The 21,955-nt window shown below is 49.8% G+C and overlaps 1 protein-coding gene across 1 annotated transcript in view; it reads left to right on the forward strand.

Annotated features, from left to right (window-relative positions):
• disc1 (DISC1 scaffold protein) overlaps positions 1–21,955 on the forward strand; it is a 50,315-nt gene that overhangs the window by 3,061 nt on the left and 25,299 nt on the right. The window contains 9 exon segments of the mRNA XM_079729046.1: positions 1,478–2,457; positions 3,028–3,097; positions 4,255–4,411; positions 5,151–5,241; positions 6,812–7,045; positions 7,047–7,066; positions 10,205–10,259; positions 13,319–13,421; positions 14,135–14,323. Of these exon segments, the coding sequence (XP_079585172.1) occupies positions 1,478–2,457; positions 3,028–3,097; positions 4,255–4,411; positions 5,151–5,241; positions 6,812–7,045; positions 7,047–7,066; positions 10,205–10,259; positions 13,319–13,421; positions 14,135–14,323 (1,899 nt within the window).

Consider the following 21,955-nt stretch of genomic DNA (forward strand, 5'->3'; position numbering starts at 1 on the left):
AATGTGTAGGGCGGTTGATCTGAGATGATGTTGTTCTAACAATGTTGTTGACGCTGTTGTCGTTTGAGTACATTTTTGTAGTATATAGGACAACAGGACCCGGGTTTATTTCCTTGATAAGAACGCTTCCATTTGGTTTCCCTGTTGAGACTCTTCTTAGTTCAGCAGCTCAAACAGTGTTGTAGTTGAGTTTAATAGTGAGAGAAACACTGAATGCCCCCACTGTGATTCGATAGAAATCTCTGTGTGTGTCTTTTGGCCTGGCTGTGCCCATGGTCTCAATGTCTATTTGGCTGTGTGTGTGTGTGTGTGTGCCTGCCTGCCAGTGTATGTGTGTGTGTGTGTGTGTGTGTGTGTGTGTGTGTGTGTGTGTGTGTGTGTGTGTGTGTGTGCGTGTCTGTGTGTGTTTCTGCCAGTGTGTGTGTGTGTGTGTCTGTGTCTGTCAGAGTGTTTGTGTGTGTGTCTGTCAGAATGTGTGTGTGTGTGTGTGTGTGTGTGTGTGTGTGTGTGTCTGCCAGTGTGTGTGTGCGCGCACATGTACATGGCTGAGAGGAGAGAACATCGAGACAGAGAGCGAAAAGAAAAGACAAGCACAGCTGTACACAAAAGGGCTGTTCATTACATTTCCGTCCCCTTCCTCTTCCACCACACACGTTAAGCCCGTCCTATCAGCATTCAGGCTGGGCTGTAGAGCAGGTGCTAGGCCATTGACACATACAGCTCTTATTCACAATGCTCCTCCACAAATAACTGTGCTCTTTTAAACCAATGTACACCAAAGTAAACCATCATTCACATGTAATCTTTTGTCGTTATATTTTAAGGCAATTACACATTGCATGCTTTGTGTTGCTTTAAGCTGTCTGTGTGAATCATCATGTAGTGTCAATGGTGATTTGGCAAGCTGACTTATACCGAGGGAGTAAAAACACAAGCTTACGTCATTCCTCCTTGGAAGGGCGTGTCTAATGCGCGCGTGATGATGAGGTCGGTTCGGTATTTCCCAGCAGCTGGATCCCTAACCACTGGGAAATGTCATCACTGGCTTAAAAGCTAATTTTTTACAGCAATGTTAGCTTCATGGGAACATGGCTGAGTCTGGGCTTCGGTTAAAGTCGGTCGGCGTGAGATTTGTTATGCGATAATAACGTCTGTTATTGTTGGTCCTTGAGGATCAAGCCCAGATTTGAGGTACGGCAGGAATAAACACCGAGATGGGAACCTTGGATCCTCTCAAGACCTCCCACCTTCATGTTACAATATTATTTATATTCTCTTTGCTGATGATCATTTTCCAATCTCGAGCAGAGCAATTTAACCGAAAACTATTTCCCTGAGGATGAGTAAAGTACTCTGAATCAGAATAATATGATGTTCAAAATAGGCCTTCTTAGGGGTCGTTCAGAGTGTCAGCTTGCTCTGTATCGTCCTCTGAACAAACTGCCCATCTAACCCCATCTAATCTCCCCACGGCCAGGAGGTGGCAAGGCGTCGGAGTCCGCCGGTGAGTCCTGTCGCAAGAGGCCCCTGCGGAGACCGGGGTACATGCGAATCGACCCGCCCAGACCGCAGAGCACCACGAGCGGGGACGAGGATAAGGAGGAGGAGGAGGAGGCCGAGGGCCGGAGCGCCCAGACTCTTAACGGAGGTCCGGGCGGTCCTGTGAGAAAGGATCGGAGCAGCATCATCGACACGCCTAACACACCTTGTAAGAGTCCGGTACTCAACCCCCATGAGCCCCTCTTCAACCCGGGACGCCAGCCTGACGCACAGAGCCACACGTCGTGGCTGGTTCCCAGGTCCACCCCATCCCCCCCGCACACGCCTGAACCCGTTGGGCGGGGCTCCGGTAAAGGGGCCGTCCACCATCAGGGTGAGACCGGCCAATCAGGGACGCCGGGCAGGTACGGTAATGCCGAGACCAGACAGACTCCGGGGGGAGACTCGTTCAACTCCAGCTTTAGTTTCATACAGCAGTCGCTCAGCGCCAGCCAAGAGAATGACAGCACCGGCGTGACATCACTTCCTGTACCTCGACCGGCCCGGCGGTCACCAGTGCCGCTCAAGTCGACCTCTAGTCCAGTTTTCGCCGCGCTGACAACCGCTCCAACCATGACCCCGATGCTGACAGCCAGCGGACGACCCCTGCCGAAGCTGTGCGTCCCGCTCCCAGCGCCAGGGGTCCATTCTCAGAGAGAGGAGGGGCTCTGGCAGGGAGGTCAGTGGGGGGTCAGCGGGGGGTCCGACCTGCCTGACGGGGAGTCCTTCTCCCTGGGCACAGAGGAGTTCCCCTCCTCCCTGTCTGTGGACTCGGACACCGCATCCTCCGTCACCTCCGGCTACGAGTCGGCCACGCCGGCCTCCTCCTCCTTCTCCGACCAGGGCTGGGACCCCCTGGTGAGGAAGTACGAGGGCGTCCTGCGAGAATGCCTGCAGAACAACCGCGCCAACACCAAGGTGCGCGTGGTTCGTGAGAATGAGTTACTTGTGGAAATGTGTAATAAGAAAGAAATATATATATAATATATTTATATATAGTAATATCATTGTAATGCTCCTTTTGTTTTTTATAATATTTTGTGAAGCAATTACCATCTAATACCGATAAAACATGAATACTATAGAAAATAAGGAACACAAATATATACTTTTGAAGCAAAAAAGAGCAGTATTTGCCTTTTATGTGCCATGTTCCCATTCGTCTGGCAAGACCAGATAAGCATCCCATTATTTGAACTGAAAATCGACGTCACACTTTAGCGATCAATAATGAAAGAGAAGCAAAGTTCATTCAAAGAAAAGTAATAATGTCAGTTCAGAGTATAATCATCAGATGATCAGTGTAGCCTGAAGCCAAATATCAGTTTCAGACATCATTTTAGTAACTGAATCCAGTTGAATTCCTTTCAAACTGACAAAACGTGGTCCCCTCACTCTCTTTCAGTGCTAGTGCTGTCTGTTTGTGAAGCCTTGGCCCCTTTGGACTGTGAGCTAATCCTTCTGTTCGCTGCTGTCTGTCTGCTTCAGATTGAGTCCATGATGTTGAAGCTACAGCGACTGCAGCAGAAGGCCATCTTGGATGATGACTATGACACAGGTAAAGTGACATGGAGGCAATGTCATTAATTCTTATTTTAGTTATGCTAAAGGGACAAATGTGTTGGTCAACAGTTTGTTCAATTTGAATTCACAGAAGAATTCAAACTTTAATCAGTAAAGCTATGGGCATTTTACATATTATCAGGAAGCGAATTCATGAAAGACACTAGACCCTAGGTGAAGTAGCTTTTAATTATTTATCCTTAGGTAATATAATTAATATGGATCTTGTAGTGTTAAGCACAGACATCTGAGTAACTAAACAGGCCAGGGTAATTAGTAGGAGCAAGGGGGTAAACTAATAGTCACTTCAACATCATGTTCACCCATCGTAGCATAGCTTCATTACTGGATATTGGAGTCTTGGACCTTGGTGGTTCTTAGGAGATTAACGATGTGTGAATTGAGTTTGACCGCATGTGTTCATCATCAGTGATGAGTTTGAAGACATCATGAGAGGTAAAACATCACATTTGGACTTCAGAAAGTTCCTTGGCCTCTGATGCAGATGGAAAAGGGAAATAAGATGGAAAGATGGAAAAGAAGGCATTCATCTGCCCGCTCTCTCTCTCTGTGGCCTGAATCCATCCCAGAATATCCCTGGGTTAACCTAGCTAACTCTCCCTGGAAAATGTTCATTATTTTAAGGAGACGCCTTCGATGCTGACCCATTTTCTAGACCCTTTGACAAAATAAAATAGTGACAGCTGCTGTTTGCTTTTTAACCATCTGATGTAAACCTTCAATGACAGTATTTGCGTAAAGTGATAATATACCTTGGTGTGTGAAACTTTAAATAGTTGTATGGTCTTGCCAGCACAGAGTTGTTTATTAATAGTCACTTATATTAATAGCAGCTTATATATTTTCATATTATCAATCAAAAACATTGATTCTTCACCATAGTGCTCCACTGACTAGCCTACTAATGAAGACGTACTGCTTGAGTTGTCATATTTTTAAGGTTAATATTCAATTTATAGCAGTAAGGAAAATCTATCTCTGCGTGTGTTAGTTGTTTTCCTGTCTGTATCAACACACTACTACAACTTTACATATTTCGATATCTCGTGTTCTTTTGTGTGCAAAGTGATCGAACGTTTTTGGTCACATTTTAGCCATTCATTATTTTCGGTGTTGTTGGTGTTTTTGAAGCCGAGCGATTTGGCAAGAAGCTGGGAGAGTTGTGTCTGGAGCGCGGTGCCCTGAAGCTGGGTCTGCCGTCCAGACAGCCCGGCGTCGCGTCTTTCCTCCAGCGGCTCACACAGGCGGTCAACAGCGCCCTCCAGAGGACGCTGGCGTGCCAACGCAGGTGGGTCGATAATTCCCTCCTAGTGAAAGCACTTTTGTTTTGTGGCCAATGTTTGCCTATTGAGGATTGTTAACTGTGCAAATGGGATTGTAAATTATGTGTGCTTCTAAGTATCAAGTATCAAGCAAGAAGTATCTTATTCCTTGACGGTTATGACAAACAGTTCATCACGATCAATTACGGAGTTTCAGTTGATTTTCTTTACACATGCTCGGTATAATGACATTCATTTATACGGCCTGTTAAGGAGGTAGATAAGTTAATGAATGACCCTTGGCTTCCATCACACTGTGTTTGGCAGATCAGAGAACAATGAGGTGGAGATGTAAGCAAATAGCTTGTAACAGGAAGAAACTCAGCAGGGCTAGAGCAGTGGCCGCCTGTTGTACTGCAGCCCCAAAACAGGCCTCTTCCTCACCAGTGAACCCCTGTCTAGTGTCTACACATGTAATAAAATATGCGCATGAAATTGCTATGGAGATGCAAAAAAGGTCACAGTGGTATTTGGAAATGATCAAACACAGTGTGTGTGTTTGTGTGTGTGTGTGTCTGTGTGTGTATGTGTATGTGTGACACTTTTGTGTTTGTGTCTGAACTGTGTGCGTGTGTGTGTCTGTGTGGGTGTGTGTATGTGACATGTGTGTGGGTTTTGTGTGTGTGTGTGTGTGTACGTGTGTGTGTGAGTGTTCGACACGTTTGTGTGTGTGTGCATTTGTGTGTGTGCGTGTGTGACTCACAGGGAGTCCTCTGAGCCTGATGCAGTTGAAAGGTCACCCTCTCAGCTGCTGAACCCAAGAGACCTTCTGGTGCAGGAGAAGCTCCAGGTTGAGGTAAAGCACCTCCTCTTTGTAGCTTTCCTTTCATTGCACTTTAGGCACTCTGTACCACTGCTCGGTTTGTTATGGGTTCTATTTTATTTAGTATCTCGGTACTGGTCACTTTATTTTGGGTTGTACTGTATTTTATTTAGTATCTCCAGTACTGTGGTCAGTTTATTATGGGTGCATTTTATTTAGCTCAGTTTACTCTGGGCTTTACCGTGTTTTATTTAGTATCTCCGGTACTGGTCAGTTTATTTTGGGTTTTACTGTATTTTATTTAGTATCTCCAGTAGGGGTAAGTTCATTATTGGTTCTACTGTATTTTAACTAGTATCTCCAGTAGGGGTAAGTTCTTTATTGGTTCTACTGTATTTTAACTAGTATCTCCAGTAGTGGTCAGTTTATTATGGGTTCTACTGTATTTTAACTAGTATCTCCAGTAGGGGTAAGTTCTTTATTGGTTCTACTGTATTTTAACTAGTATCTCCAGTAGTGGTCAGTTTATTATGGGTTCTACTGTATTTTAACTAGTATCTCCAGTAGGTGTAAGTTCTTTATTGGTTCTACTGTATTTTAACTAGTATCTCCAGTAGGGGTAAGTTCTTTATTGTTTCTACTGTATTTTAACTAGTTTCTCCAGTAGTGGTCAGTTTATTATGGGTTCTACTGTATTTTAACTAGTATCTCCAGTAGGGGTAAGTTCTTTATTGGTTCTACTGTATTTTAACTAGTATCTCCAGTAGTGGTCAGTTTATTATGGGTTCTACTGTATTTTAACTAGTATCTCCAGTAGGGGTAAGTTCTTTATTGGTTCTACTGTATTTTAACTAGTATCTCCAGTAGTGGTCAGTTTATTATGGGTTCTACTGTATTTTAACTAGTATCTCCAGTAGGTGTAAGTTCTTTATTGGTTCTACTGTATTTTAACTAGTATCTCCAGTAGGGGTAAGTTCTTTATTGTTTCTACTGTATTTTAACTAGTTTCTCCAGTAGTGGTCAGTTTATTATGGGTTCTACTGTATTTTAACTAGTATCTCCAGTAGGGGTAAGTTCTTTATTGGTTCTACTGTATTTTAACTAGTATCTCCAGTAGTGGTCAGTTTATTATGGGTTCTACTGTATTTTAACTAGTATCTCCAGTAGGGGTAAGTTCTTTATTGGTTCTACTGTATTTTAACTAGTATCTCCAGTAGTGGTCAGTTTATTATGGGTTCTACTGTATTTTAACTAGTATCTCCAGTAGTGGTCAGTTTATTATGGGTTCTACTGTATGTTATTTAGTATCTAACCGTCTGCTCTTATTTTGGGTTGTACTGTTTTCTATTCGGTAAAAGGAATGGCTCAGTTTACTCTGGATTCTATTCACTATTCTATTCAGTATCTCAGGTAGCGGTCACTTCATTAAAGGCTTAAATATATATTATGGGCTAATTATGGGTTTTGCTATATTTAAATAACTATATATATATGTATCTATATTCATATGCATCCTACACACGTCCTGGTTAGCCTCCAGTGCTCTGACCCCGGGGGCCTGGCCGGGGGGTACGGGTGGTGCCGGGGGGGTTGTCCGTTGCAGGAGGAGATGGAGGAGCTGAGGACGAGGCTGGCGGGCCTGGAGGAGCGGCGCGGCCGGCTGGAGGAGCGGCTCCAGCGGCGAGAGGAGGAGGAGGAGGAGGAGGAGGAGGAGGAGGGCGGCGAGGAGCTAGGGGGCTCCGTGCTGAGGGGCCTCAGCGCCGCCCAGCTGGGGGACGTGAGCCGCGCCCTGAAGGACCTGGTGACCTCCGAGTGCCGCGCGCACATCGCCCTCACGCCGTCCCCCCCCCCTCCTCAGGTGAGCCGGAGGAACCATGGAGGTTGTTCCGATATCGACACCAGTATCGGAAATTCCTCCGATGCTGCATTTAAGGCAGAATCGGAGGAATTTCCGTTACTGGCATCGGAAATGAATAGCTAGTAGAAATAGTTCATTTACTACACAGGCAAAGAACATCACAAACACTACGGTGTCATGCTGTTTATGGTCGGAGGGCGAAAGTCGGAGTGGTTAACGCGTCATCTCCGACCTGCGTGCGTTTCGAGCAAGCAAGTCGGAAAAACACGAATGCCCATGCAAATGTGTTATTATAATTATGGATTATCAATGTAAATGATCTAGATCTAAATTGGTGACAGGATGTGAACTGACTAAACATTGCTGTTAGTTGTTACAATGCTGGATGCTGTATCAGTGTTCTTTGTGTGCTTGATTGTTCACTCAGCCTCACAGTCAGAAGTCTGTCAGCAGTCACTTTGGATAAAAGTGTCTGTTAAATGACAACGTCTAAATATAGAACCATCCCTTTATAAATCATTTATTTTGGTTGCAGTACTGCCGGCGGCCACATGGTGGCTGCTCCAGTGCTGTGAATCCGGCACAAAGGCTTGAGGAAATTTATTTTGTTTTATCTCTTTTGTAATTTAGATAGCCGGCGTTGGATTAGGTTATTGCACATATCTTAAGAAGGGATTCTCTCATTTCTCAGTAGGACATCCAATCCTTTCGGTGTGAAATATACGGATATATCTTTTAGAAGTAAATCCACAATAAGAATGGCACCTGCAAAACTCTATGGATTTATATGTGACATAAGAGCTGTAATATTAGATTGTGCTCCCGAGTTCTATAAAATACCTCCCCAAAGCAATTTACACAGAGTGGCACTGAGTAACACCGGGAAATGAGTTGATGGTCACACACACACGCACGCGCACACGCACACAGACACAAACATACAGTGCAGACACACACACACAAAAATATATACATACAGTGTGTGTGTGTGTGTGTGTTTTATCAACTCTGTGTGTTTCAGCAGGGAGAGAGATAAGTCTGACCTCTTTTTAATTCCTTCTCCCTTGATCTTGTTATCCCTCATTTCCCTCCTCCTCCCTCTCTCACCTCCTCCTCCCCCTCCTCCTCCTCCCTCTCTCACCTCCTCCTCCTCCTCCTCCCTCTCTCACCTACTCCTCCTCCTCCTCCTCCTCCCTCTCTCACCTCCTCCTCCTCCTCCTCCTCCCTCTCTCACCTCCTCCTCCCCCTCCTCCTCCTCCTCCTCCCTCTCTCACCTCCCTCTCTCACCTACTCCTCCTCCTCCTCCTCCACCCCCTCCTCCTCCTCCTCCTCCTCCTCTTCCTCATCCTCCCCCCCTGCTCTCTCTCACCCCCTCCTCCTCCCCCTGCTCTCTCTCACCCCCTTCCCCCCCCCCGTTCTCTCACCTCCTCGAACCCGGTTAGGATTTGAAACGGTTCTTCTCCCCCCCTGCGAATGCAAATGAATACTTTGTATCACATCGTCACGAGGTAATGGCTTTCTGCGCCGGGCTCCCCCCCCCCCCCCCCCCTCGCCGGCGGTTAGCAGACATGTAAATTGCACTTATCGCCTCTTCCAGCGGCCGTGACCCCCCCATCTGTGGTATAATTTGATATCTGACGCGGCCTCACCCCCGGAGAGGAGCGCCACCGATGGCCCATTCTGATTTTTAAATTGCAGCCCGAGATTGGCTTGGTTGAGCCTCTGTCATATTGGCTCGTCAGGATTTTGGTGATTGTTCTGTCGTCCTCCCTCCCTCCCTCTCCTCCCCCCTCCCCTCCCCTCCTCCTCACGTTCCTCCTCCTCCTCCTCGTCTCCCTCTCAGATAGCCACTGACACTCTCGTCCGCTGTTTAGCTGTAAATCCCTGATTGTGTCGTTGGCATAAGAACAGAGAAGTCTGCGATTCTGTCCTCCAGTCTAAAACCAGGAGTGGATGTGATGTGATAAACCCTCTTTTCCCCCAACATGCATGCATGCAAACATTCACGCAGACACATATGCGCACACACATACCCACACACAAGCACACAAGCACACACATGCAACGATGCATGCACGGACGCATGCAAATATGCACGCACGCACAAGAACACACTCACCCACATGCATACACAAACAAATACACATACACACACACGCAGGCACGCACGCACGCACACACACACCCCACCTCACTATGTGTAAAGCACTTCTGGGAGCCTTGAGGAGCACTCAAGAAATCGAAGGAATAATTATTATTTTATTTTCCACCAATGCCGCGAACAAGATACAAAAGATATACCACGGCAGTCCCCTGTTGTGCGATGACAGACGTGTGTCGTTTGAATGCGGGCGCTCTATTGTCTCAGACAGCGTCGGCCGCACCGGCACGCTGATAGTTGCAATTAAAAGCCATTAGACGGGCCTCAAGGTGACTGAGGTGCAGAGGTGGTGAGGGATTTCATGCTCGGTTTTCACATTAACTAATGCATTTATTCCTCCGCAGACAAATAATGTGACCTTTTACGGTGCACCTTGTTTACACGTTCACATAATTAAGTTCTTGGGGTTCGGCACAGCTGCCTGCCTGGCGAGGTAAGGGCGGATCAATAGAATGCTCTTGATGTTAATTAGCGAAGGTTGGGGGCTGGTCGTCGTTTGTGCTCCCATTAGTTGGAAGTTAAACAAAAATCGTCACGTTGATGTAGAAGCGGTGATCAGCAAAGTGGCGCGTTTTGTCGTCCTTCACGGTAGAACAACTTGAGGATTAATTGGTTTATTTTGAGCTGAATATAGGGGGCGGCATGGGGCTCAGGAGGTAGACTGGTAACGGGGAGATTGCTAGTTTGATCCCCCGAGTGTCCAAGTATCCCTGAGCAAGGCACCTCACCCTAACTGCTCCCGACGAGCTGGCTGTTGCGTGGTTGACACCGCCGTCGGTGTGTGACTGTTTTCATGAATGGGTGAATGTTAAGCAATATTGTAAAGTGCTTTGAGATGGCCACTGGTTAGGAAAGCGCTGTATAAATGGAGTCCATTTACATTTATATATTCATGTACATTTTATTGCATGTGTTGTCTATTTACCTGGATGACTTGATCATAACGTCATGCTCTATTGTTTCTCTTTCTCTTTCAGACTCCAAGAACAGGAGAAGGCTCTGAATCTGTCAATCAAAGAGGCTACCGCTAAAGTAAGACGTGTTGCTATTCTCTGCTGACCTCGCACGCCTCTTTATTGTGCTACGACGGCAACCTTATGATAACGTTGCAAATAGATAAGCAGGCATCAAGGTCGGATCTCACTGGGGGATAATGGGGCAGGTTGCTATGTATGATGTATTCATAATGGTCACATCGTGATATTGTTCATTTTCAGTTCCTGAGTATTTCGGCTAGACAGGGAGATAACTAGTAGTGACGGTCAAAGGGTCTGAATGCTATTTAAGCTAGCGGCAGCCTGTGCTGCTCCAGATTACTGCCAGCCCAGTGTTGTCAGGAGTGCAGAATCAGCCATTGGGGTATTGCTTGGGGCTCCAGCTCTGCTATGGAAATGGGCCACAGTAGCACCTATTTATAACAATAGCAACCAAGCTATTCAGCTCTTTCTGATGCGGTCAGAAATAGCTGAGCACACTCTTTTGTGCTTTTCGTCCTGTTCAGTTTTTGGACTACTGTCTTGATTAGCTTGAACCTGAATTCAAACATTTCCGAAGAGACCAACCTGTTGTCTACATTTTAAAATATGTCCATCGTCACTTATACTTTCAAAGGAACATCTCTGGAAGGTTTCCTAGAGACGTAGGAGGAGAATAGATGGGATCTGAAAGCAGTTAGAATACGGGTGTCGCCGTTTCCTCATCAAAGCATCGAATGACCTTTGTAGAAAGTCAGGCTGCGCGGGTAACACGGGTAAGCTCTCCCACCAGCTCCACTGACGACAAACTAATTGGCTCTTTAATTAAAAATAGAAATGTTAATCTTCCAAGGTATCGGGTTATGTAATTCCAACCCAAATTATGGTTCCTCTGAAGTCATGTGTGCCTAAAACCACGTTTTAATTAGGGAGCCGGAAGCTGTGTAAACTTTGTGAAGGAGACTTTAAGGAATGTTCCTGCATCTTGATGGTGTGTGTACATGCATGTGTGTGTGCGTGTGTGCTTGTGAGTGCGGGTGTGTGCGCATGCATGCGTGTGTGTGTATGTGTGTGTGTGTGTGTTTGTTTGTGTTCGTCAGTATGAATGTGTGTATATGTGCGTGCTTGCTTGCGTTGTTATGTGTGTGTGTGTGTGCGTGAGTCGGTATGTTTGTGTGTGTGTGCTTGCGTGCGTGCATCGGTGTGTGTGCGCGCTTGCATGCGTGCATCGGTGTGTGTGCGCGCTTGCATGCGTGCATCGGTGTGTGTGTATGTGTGCATGCGTCGTGTGTGTGCAAAGATCCCCCAGCGGAGATACGTGTAGTTAAATAAACTCCTGGTGTAATCCCCATGGCCTGTATATTATACATGAGTCAACATATATGCATACCGGCTCGTATTCTCCCGTGAGCTGCAAGGCTTCTCCGTGCCTTACCCCATCCCTCCTGTCTCAGGAGCTCCTCTCACCTGGCCGGAGGGCGGGAATCAGCCCCGCACACGGACCCCCTCCACGAGTGGTTAGCAAGAGGCTGAGGCGCTTCAATACTGCCAGGGGCTCAGATAGAGGGTCGGAGATAGAGAGAGAGGGAGAGAGGGAGAGAGGGAGAGAGAGGTGGGGAAGCTCAGCAGGAGGGCTACCTCAATCTCCGTGCCCTGGAGACAGGATCCCAGAGCAAGGATCGGAAAGTCAGCCTTGGGCGGCGTGCTCCTCTGAGATTCTCTTTCAACAAAGCGGGCTATCCGGTCCCTGACACCTCTCATATTAAAAAACCCTGACGAATAATGAGCCACACATCTACCAGTATCGACCCACATTGTGCTTCGTTAAATTGGTTTAACTTTATTTCTCAGATGAGTGTCGGATAGGAAAGATCTTCAGTGGTAACAAGGTCACCTCTGGATTGGTCGTTAGCAGAGAGCCTGCATCATCATTTGGATGCAGGACTGCCTACTACCTTTCTCCTTGTTCGCACACACACACACGCACACACACCAAAACCACAGACATCCACAGACATGCACAAGCACACAAAACTGTATGCAGGTACACACACATGTGCGCAGAACCACATACACACGCAGAAACCGCCCACAACTGCACACACACACACACACATACAAACACACACACACAACCGCCATCGTGCACGCACGCACACACACGCACGCACACGCACAAAACCCCACAAGCACACACAGACACACACCTAAATATCAACACAAAGAGAAAACACTCACATTAACGCTCATTTCAAGGAGCGCCCTGATCTGCAAGATCAGACAGAAAACAATCTTCGCAACCTTCCCTTTAACGAGGAGGGGAGCGGGCTGCCACCGCCCAGGGACACACCGAGCCCCTTCTCTGGGTCTCCGCCGGTGCTAATTCAAAGAAGAGAAAACCCATTCTGAAGGACACAGGTATAAAGGACAGAACTAGAGGGGGGAGGGGGAGAGAGGGGGGGACACGGCTTATCCGGCGTCTTCGGCCCCTCGGCGGTCGTGCCGGCTGACACCGTCATCAGCCCCATGACATTCAGCCCCCCCCCCCCCCCCCCCCCCCCTCTCCACACCTCTCCCCCTTTCTCCTCCCCTCGCCCCTGATATTCTAATGGACTCTTTTATTAGGATGTCAGCCACGGCCGCCTGGCCACGGGGAGCAGAGGAAGCCTCTTTCTCCGGTAAAGGTTACAGTCCCCAAACGTCACGTGGTCATCCGTCCGTCACTCGGCCTTCAAAGTAAAGCCCCCCCCCCCCCGTCTCTCTCCCACCCTCCGGTAGTCACAGGTGGAGACGGCCTCGTTAAAGAGAGGGAGTCGAGGAAGAGGGAACTGGGGTGGCAGTAGCTCAGGAGGTCGTGCGTGCTGACTTGTTACCGGAAGGTTGCTAGTTCAATCCCCAGCTCCTCCTAGCTGAGTGTCGAGGTGCCCCTGAGAAGACACAAGACACCTAACCTTAACTGCTCCCGACCAGCTGGCTGTCGCCCTGCGTGGTTAAATCCGCCGTCGGTGTGTGAATGTGTGAACGAATTGCGAGTCGCTTTGGATAAAAGTGTCCGGGGTGGGTCGGTTGGTCGGTGCGTGGAGGTCTGACGGAGCCCGTGTCTGTCTCGTCTCCCAGGTGGTCACCAGTCAGCGTCTGGGCGGGAGCCTGCGGAGGAAGGTCAGCGAGACGGAAACCCAGCTCCTGGCTCTCCACGAAGCCAAGATGGCGGCCATCTCAGGTGAGCCTTCCCCCTTCCCCCAGCCCATCACCATAGCCTGCCTGGTAACGCCTTTTACCTCAGCCCCGCCCTGATTCACCTTACACAACCAGCCCCCCCCCCCCAAAACCGTATCATCCCCTCATCACCACTCTAGCTTAAATTAAGCCGCCCCTTAATTAAAGGGTGAGTGTGATTAGCCATTACCAGCCGTTTCAAAATCTGCCTCTTCCTGTGCCCTAGTGACATCCCTAGTGGGCGTGTCCACCTAGATGTATGATGGACAGATCCGTCTACCATTCCACCAAGTGGATTGTAGCAAATGTTGCTTATCTGTCCATCAGGCATCTAGGTGGACACCCCCACTTGCGATGTCACTAAAACCCACGAAAATGCCAGATTTTCAAACAGCTTGTAATCACACTCATACCCCAGCGGAGGTATGAGTGTGCTCCAGCCTACTTTTAATTGTCTAATTCGTCTAATTAATATGCTTGGTGTTTGAGTTGTGTTTGGTGTGTGTAAAGATGACTTATATGTGCTTGTAGCGGAGTTCCTCATGTTTAATTTGATATGAATATTCCTACATAATAAGGGCAGTGTCGTATGCCTTCTGCTGCGAGAGTGATCCCGGTCTTCCCAAATTTGGGGAGCCGCGAGTTTAAGAGGTTAACCAAGCCCCCTTCCTCAGGGAGCGTGTTGATAAGGTAATAAGTAGCTCCGCCCCGTTCCAGGTAGCGACTTCGGCAGCGCCAAGGAGCTGAAGGCGGAGATGAAGGCGGTGTACCAGGAGAAGGACCGCCTGGAGCGGCTGGCCCGGAGGCTGCAGCGCCTCAGCTGGGGCAACGGCCAGGAGCTAGCCCGCATGAAGGAGCAGCAGCAGCAGCTCAGGGAGGAGCTGGGGCAGAGGGAGGCGCAGCACGGTGAGGAGGAGGAGGAGGAGGGGGAGAGGAGGAGGGGGGGAGGAGGAGGAGGACAGGAGGGGGGAGGAGAAGGGGGGAGGAGGAGGAGGAGGAGGAGGACAGGATGGGGGAGGAGGAGGAGGAGGAGGAGGAAGGGGGGGAGGAGGAGGACAGGAGGAGGAGGACGACAGGAGGGGGGAGGAGGAGAGGAGGAGGAGGGGGGGAGGAGTAGGAGGAGGACAGGAGGGGGGAAGGGGAAGGGGGAGGGGGAGAGGAGGAGGAGGGGGGGAGGAGGAGGAGGGGGGGAGGAGGAGGAGGACAGGAGGGGGGAGGAGGAGGAGGACAGGAGGGAGGAGGAGGAGGAGGAAGGGGGGGAGGAGAAGGACAGGTGGAGGAGGACGACAGGAGGGGGGGAGGAGGAGGAGCAGAGGGAGGCGCAGCACGGTGAGGAGGGGGGGGAGGAGGAGGAGGAGGAGGGGAGAAGGAGGAGGACAGGAGGGAGGAGGAGGAGGACAGGAGGGGAGGAGGAGGAGGAGGGGGAGGGGAGGAGGAGGAGAGGAGGGAGGAGGAGGAGGACTAGGAGGGGGGGAGGAGGGGGAGGAGAGGAGGAGGAAGAGGACAGGAAGGGAGGGAGGAGGAGAAGAGGAGGAGAGGAGGAGGTGCAGGAGGAGGAGTAGGAGGAGGGGGAGGAGTAGGAGGAGGGGGAGGAGAAAAAAGGACTTGAACTGGAACACGTGATCCCATGTGAGCTTGTGGAAGAGGAAACATGCACTCAGGAGGTAGAGCGTGTTGGCTGGTAACCGGAAGGTTGCTAGTTCGATCCCCGGCTCCTCCTAGCTGAGTGTTGAGTTGTGTTGAGTTGTCGCTGAGCAAGACGCCTCACCCTGACTGCTCCCGACCAGCTGGCTGTCGCCTTGCATGGTCGACTCCGCCGGCGGTGTGTGGATGTGTGTATGAACTGTCGCTTTGGATAAAAGCACAATCCCCTAAATGAAAATGTAAATGTTAATCAGGATACTAAATAGTGAGTAGAGACACGCAGACAGGATACGATAGTGGGTTGGGGTTAGGGTCCAAACGACTACATAGTAGTCATACGTTGAAGAGAATGCAGCTTAATCCCACGCAGGGAACGAACGACCGCTAGCGAGCGGTCAGAGACGCAGAGACGGTCCTCATGCAAGCGGTGCAATCCAGCCAATCACTGCTCCTTGTTATATCGGACCCCGCCAAGCCATCGATATGACAGCAACATCCTCACCGTCGTCATGGCGAGAACACACCCGTCCTCGACACGCGCTCCGCAGTAGACACAGGGGACCGGTTCACATGCAAAGGGCCCGCCGGGACGTTAATGAATGACATCCAGGAACACAATGAAGGACATAATCAGCGTTCCACGGACGCAGCGTTCAAAGGGAACGCCTCAGATATGAATGGCGGGCGTGTCTGTGGTACTGAGGATAATGGGGTGGTTCCCCTTATGCCCTGTGGGCAGAAGGCTGTGGGCGAGGACCCCCTGTGGTGAGCCAGTGTGTGAGTGGATGGGTGTGGTCGCCCCATGGTGGCAGAGGAGATAAATAGATGGTGACAGCACCAGCTGCCAACCCCCCCCGCCCCCCCATTCAGTCCGTCACCGCTGGTTCCTAAATAAAACGGGGTCACATCGCTCTTTAAGGAAAACGGGGAGATTTGTGTGTGTGTGTGTGTGTGTGTGTGTGTGTGTGTGTGTGCGTGTGAATATGAGTGTGTGTGTGTGTGTGTGTGTGTGAATATGAGTGTGTGCGTCCACAAAGAGAAACAAATTGGGTTGCTTTTCCATGTGTGTGTGTGCATGTGTGTGTGTGTGCGCGCGTGGTGGCTCAGGATCATAAATGTCCAACAGAATGAGAGGAGAGGGGAGCTGAGGCACGTTGCACTGCGCAGGGGGCCGGCTGGACAGCTGAAGAAGTAGCCACTCACTCCAAGACAAAGCAGCGTCGTGCTGGCGCTGTTGGCTATTGTCTGGATCGCTGGACCTCATTGTCTGCTCGTTCGGCCACTAGGGGGCAGCGTTTCATTGTTCAGATGAGCCAACAATGGCTGAGGTGTTTTATCGTTTCATTGCTTTCATTTCTCTTTCACTTACTAGAAATGAACTACTTCATAAATACAGTACCAAGCCTATAAATTAGGTATTTTTAGACGGAAAGAATATATATTTATTCAAATCAAGCTCTGTAGCAATTCTATAGAGACTTCCAGAAATGCAATGGGGAGGATACCAGAGTAGTCTATTAAAATCATCACACATGGATTGCAAAGTGTAGTACAGCACTATGGTGAGCGTGGCAACGTGCCCATGGTTGGGGGTGAACACAGAAGGCTTGTGGTTGGAAGCAGGTGAGGAAGATGACACTGTGGCACTGGGAGTTAATGACTGGTTGGGTGCCTTGCTCAAGCGCTCCAAGTGGGCGAACACAATGTGGCAGGCACTGCTTTGTAATGCCTTGCTGACACCGCGCAAGGGTCTCATTAAACTGTCATCCCATTGGATAATAAGAGGCTGGCGTACACTCGGTGTGAAAGTGATAGTCCACCCCAAAGCCCATTACCATTTATTTAGCCCGGGGGAGCTGGGATGACTTTGTCTGCATCAAAGGCGAGCGGCACTCCACGTCGGTTTGCATACCTCCCAACGTTTCTGCTGATTCCAGCCTCCTCGTATGACGAGAACGCCCCTCTCCCCTCGGGATCGTGTGAGGGGCCCTATGGTCGTGGCACCAGGTTCTCAGCGACGCCGTTTCCACCTGCATGGTGTGAGATGTCTCTCCGGATGCGTAGCGTCTTCTTTCCCCCCAGACAGAAGCCGTCGTTGAACCTGTCACGCGTGTTGCAGGCTGCGGCCGATCAACAGCGCTCTATAGCTTCGGGCGCGGCAGGTATCTACTCTCGGCAGGAGAACGGGCGGTGGGGGTAGGGTGACGCGCCGGGAGCCAGGATTGTGCCGTCGCCAGCCGAGGACAATGAGTTCCCCGGCAACGGTTTAATTTTGTTCTCACCGAATTTAGCTACTAAAATTAAGCCGCAGAGCACGCGTGTAGCTACAACCTGAAGCTAAGACATGCTAATGTACCGGGTGTGGGGGGGGGGTAGGGGATAGTGGGAACCCAAATCTGTCACATCCCAACTCATCTGTGGTAATTTATTGAAACCGTGTATTTATTTGATTGCGCCTTTGATTTACACTGCCAGCAGTACCCGACGAGGAGTGGACATTTTCTGTATATAAAGTAGTCTAGATTCTGCATTCTGCTTTGCCTTGGCAATGCTCCATACTAGGGGTATGACCAATTGCAATTTCAGCCAAACATTCATTATTTATGCTGGAAAGTCCACGGCCACCGCAATCCCATATGCTTCCCATACAACTCTCCGCTGGCAATGTCACCCCTGTGCGGTGCAATGCATCATGGGACGTTTCCTTGGTGGCCTGCCCGGGCGGTACGTCACCGAGCCTTGCGTCCCGGGCGGCGTCTCGGCCGGCGGGAACAAGTGCACGTCAGAAAACGCGGTCACTTCCTCTCACTCTTTGTAATTAAAAAAACGACTGCAATGCTTCTGGTAATGTAGTCCAAACAGCAACGCGGGCGGCTGAGGAGGCCAGACATGTTTAATGCATGGCTCTCCGGCTACTTCTGTCAAGGGCTTGATGGCATCGGTGGCAGTCGGTGGCGGGACTCTTCTCCTAAAAGGTGTGAAGTGATTGTGATGGGTAAAGTGGGGGGTGGGTCCCCTCATCTCCCCCCCTGCCTCCCCCCCCGTGCTACCGCACGTCGTAGCGGCACGGCGGTTCATTGTGCAATTGTCCACACACACACTTGAAGATTATTATGGAGATCATAGCGACACTGAATGACAAGCAGGTATGGGCATGTGTGCGGCTTCCGTCACACGCACACACGCTCGCACGCACACACGCACTCATACACGCACGTGCACAACCGTACACACAAGACCGCATCAACAACCGCACGCACAACCACACACACACACACACACACACACACAACCACACACACACAAAGAGCCACACACGCAGACACACACACACACCATCTACTTCACTATAATTGAGAACAATGTACAACAGAACCCTGTAGTGTGAAGAATCTAAACATGAAAGGCAGTATAGATTCTATAGCCGTAACAAGCAGCTCAAGGTACACACAGTGCAGGTGTAGGCAGGCTCACACACACTGCCATTTACCTCCGGCCACAGGTTGGTTTAAAGGCAATTTCTTTCGCGTGAAAGTGGTTGTTTGGAGCTGAGAGGTCCTGGTTTGGAACAAAGAGGTATCATTGGGCTGGCAGTGGACCAGGCATTGCGGGGAGGAGGAGGAAGAGGAGGAGGAGGAGGAGGAGGAGGTGGGGAGGCTTCTTTGAGAGCAAAGAGCCTTTAAGTGCAGACGTTGCGTGCATGGAGGTGTGGAGGCCGGGGGATACAACCCTCTCTGCAGCGCGTCTGACCAGACTCAATCATCGCAAACAAGGTCTCTGTGGTCGGCCGCGGCAAAGTGCCTTCAGTGGCTCAGTCCCTCTCCCTCTCCCCACGCCAGGCTTATCTCAAACAGCCCGCCGGGAGCACGCGGCTCCCTGGTGCCTAGGGAGTGTGTCACGCCAACGCGGTTTGAAAGGGAGACGCACCCAAACATGTACTTTGTGGAGTAAAGACATGGTTGTCGTCGTTGTCCGTGTCAACTGATTCCCTTTGTGGCCGATCGCTAATGGGTATCCTCAGAGCGGCGTGTCATGGCGTGGTTGACTGAAAAACCATCAGGGGGCTATTGAGTGTCTGCCTGGGAAGGCACTTCTATTTACCTCTCTGTCTCTCTCTGTCTGTCCCTGACTCTCTCTCTGTCTGTCTGTCTGTCTCCGTCTCTCTATCTGTCTCTCTCTCTGTCTGTCTGTCTCCGTCTCTCTCTCGCTCTCTCTCCCCCCCCCCACCCCCATTCTCTGTTGTTCTCGCTTTCTCTTCTCTCTCTAACCCCAGACAGGGATAGACAATCTGACATCCATGAATTCCAGCTGCTCATCTTTGTCTCTCTCTCTCTCTCTCTCTCTCTCTCTCTCTCTCTCTCTCTCTCTCTCTCTCTCTCTCTCTCCTCTCCTCTCTCTCTCTCCCTCCCTCTCTCTCTCCCTCTCCCTCTCCCTCTCTCCCCCTCCCCCGTTAGATATGCCGACGGTCTTCCTGCGTGCCTCCCCCTGGTGTCTGCGTTCACCCTGGGAGGGGTCCCGTGCAGTCAGTGTTTGCGGTACCTGCGGGGCCCAGCCAGCCTGGGCGTGGGGCCGGGGGGGCGTGAGGGGCCATTAATCACAGACAGAGGCCTTCATCTCCAATACAAAGACTCAGACGTCTCTCTTGTCCTATTACGCAGCTCAGCCCTTTGTAGCTCGCCCGCCTCCAATTTGTTTGACAACACGAGGGGGGCTGCGCAGATGTTGGTCGCCTCCTCCGATTGTTAGGAAGCGATCGAGGAATTACTGCACTATTCACTTTCAATTAGAGTGCGGGACAAATAGTGTTGCCGTGTCGCGGTGAACACCTTGGCCACTGTCTCGTTAAGGCAGCTAACGGCTTCATTACCGGGAATTACGCCCCCCTCTCTCCCTGCTGTGTGTCCGCCCCTTCAGGGGGTTTCTGAACTACCTAGCGGAATGGAGTGATTTTTCGTTTTTTTTGGTCAACCAATCGGTTCTGACTGAATGTATTGCTCTTTAATTGGAGTAGCGAGTAAATAAGTGATAAGACTTGATGAGGCTATCCCTGATGTCCTTGAAAGGCCACTCTGGCTAACTGGCGTTATGGACTGAACTTAAAACCAAACACACACTAAGTACAGATATTGTCAGTTTAACATGTGGATACGGTTGTTATTTGCTAACCAAGCACAACACCACTTAGAATTTCACTCAAGGTTTATCCCACCAATGGTCGTAGCCCGACAGGGAATTGCAATAATAAAGTACAATGCAATCCAAAAATAGAGTGGCGAGCTGTGTGTTATTCATGTAAAGGTTATAATCAAGTTACTCATAATTGTTATCATCTCAAAAACGCCTCATGTCATCCTACCTTTTATCATGAACATATAACTACAAACAGGGAGGCTTATGTCATCCGGAAGCTTTACCACCCCTTAATTATCATCGCTTAGAGAAGCATTTGCGTCTGTTCTGTTCTTCTTTACAGTCAAGAATAGAGTCACTTCCATTGTCTCTCCAGTAGCCTGACTGAGTGCTGTGAATGGCTTCAGAATACCGCCTCTGATTTTGGGCACAGAGGTAATTGGCAGCCATCCCTGACTCCATGCCACTGAGACCACTGGCACAAGGACGGAAGGATGCTCATGAATTTGCCAAAGCTTGTCTTTTGTGTGACTTTCCAACCGACCCCCCTCTGTACGTACTTCAGACTTGAGGCTGGCTTCCTTAACCACAGGCGTTGATTTCAGTGCTTCTCACTGCACGGCCTTCCACTGACCCGTGCCTTTCACTGAGCTGGATGAGTTGGGAATTTTTGTTAGTGACCCTGTGTCCCCAAGGGCACCCCCCCAACACCGTGGCTAGGCCTGGATCGGTCAAGGCTGCCTTCTTTGTGTCTCGTCCAAGTTCAGGCCTTCAGACGGACAACTATATGGTAAATTGACTGCATTTATACAGTGCTTTTCTTACCATAGCCACTCAAAGCTCTTTATAATATTGGCTAACATTCACCCATTCATTCAAACACCGACGACGGTTTTAGCCATGCAGGGCGTCAGCCAGCTCTTCAGGAGCAGTTAGGGTGAGGTGTCTTACTCAGGGACACCTCGACACTCGAACTAGAAACCTTCCTGTTACCAGCCAACCCGCTCTACCTCCTGAGCCACATGCCACCCCATAACTATAAAGAGTCACATTGTTTAGTCTCCAGTCTCACTTGAGCTGTTCTGACACGGCGACACTTTCAGTTTAGTGAATTTAAAGTAGGCGCCGGGGGGTCACCCATTTTTCAGAAAAATCGGTAGGAAAGAAACAAAAGAATCTTGCGCCCTTTAGGAATATTTATCGAGACGCATTGACGCCTTCCATTTTGTGCTTCTCCATCTGGTCCTCCCCCCTAGCTGAGAGCCCCTCCCCCTCCTCGGTGACCTGACGTCTTCACATGGCGTCTTAATGGCTCCATCTATCATTCGGTGGCTAGCTGGCGAGTGCCGCGCTCTACAGCGCTGGGGGAGTCATGGCTAACCGCAGAAGCTCTGTCAGGTGGGACAGGCTCGTGCGTGGCAATTAACAGAGGTGCTTAAACGAGCTGTCTGTTCCGCAGACACACACACACACACACACACACACACACACACCTGTTCCCCGATGGGTGATATCAATCCGATTGGCTCGTTCTTCCGTCGCTCAGTGGCTTCCTCTGTCTCGTTCTCTCGCTTCCTGTTGTCACTCGCTGTCGCTAATTGTCTCAGGCAAATAATCACACAACTACACACACACACACACACACACACACACACACACACACACATACTGTACATAAACACACACACACACACACACACACGTCTATAGTGGGACCATAAACCAGACGAAGCCTGTCAATCTGCCCAGGCGTCTGCTCAGGTG

Source organism: Pollachius pollachius (assembly GCF_949987615.1).
Source record: "Pollachius pollachius genome assembly, chromosome: 2".
In the NCBI taxonomy this organism is placed as follows: Eukaryota; Metazoa; Chordata; class Actinopteri; order Gadiformes; family Gadidae; genus Pollachius; species Pollachius pollachius.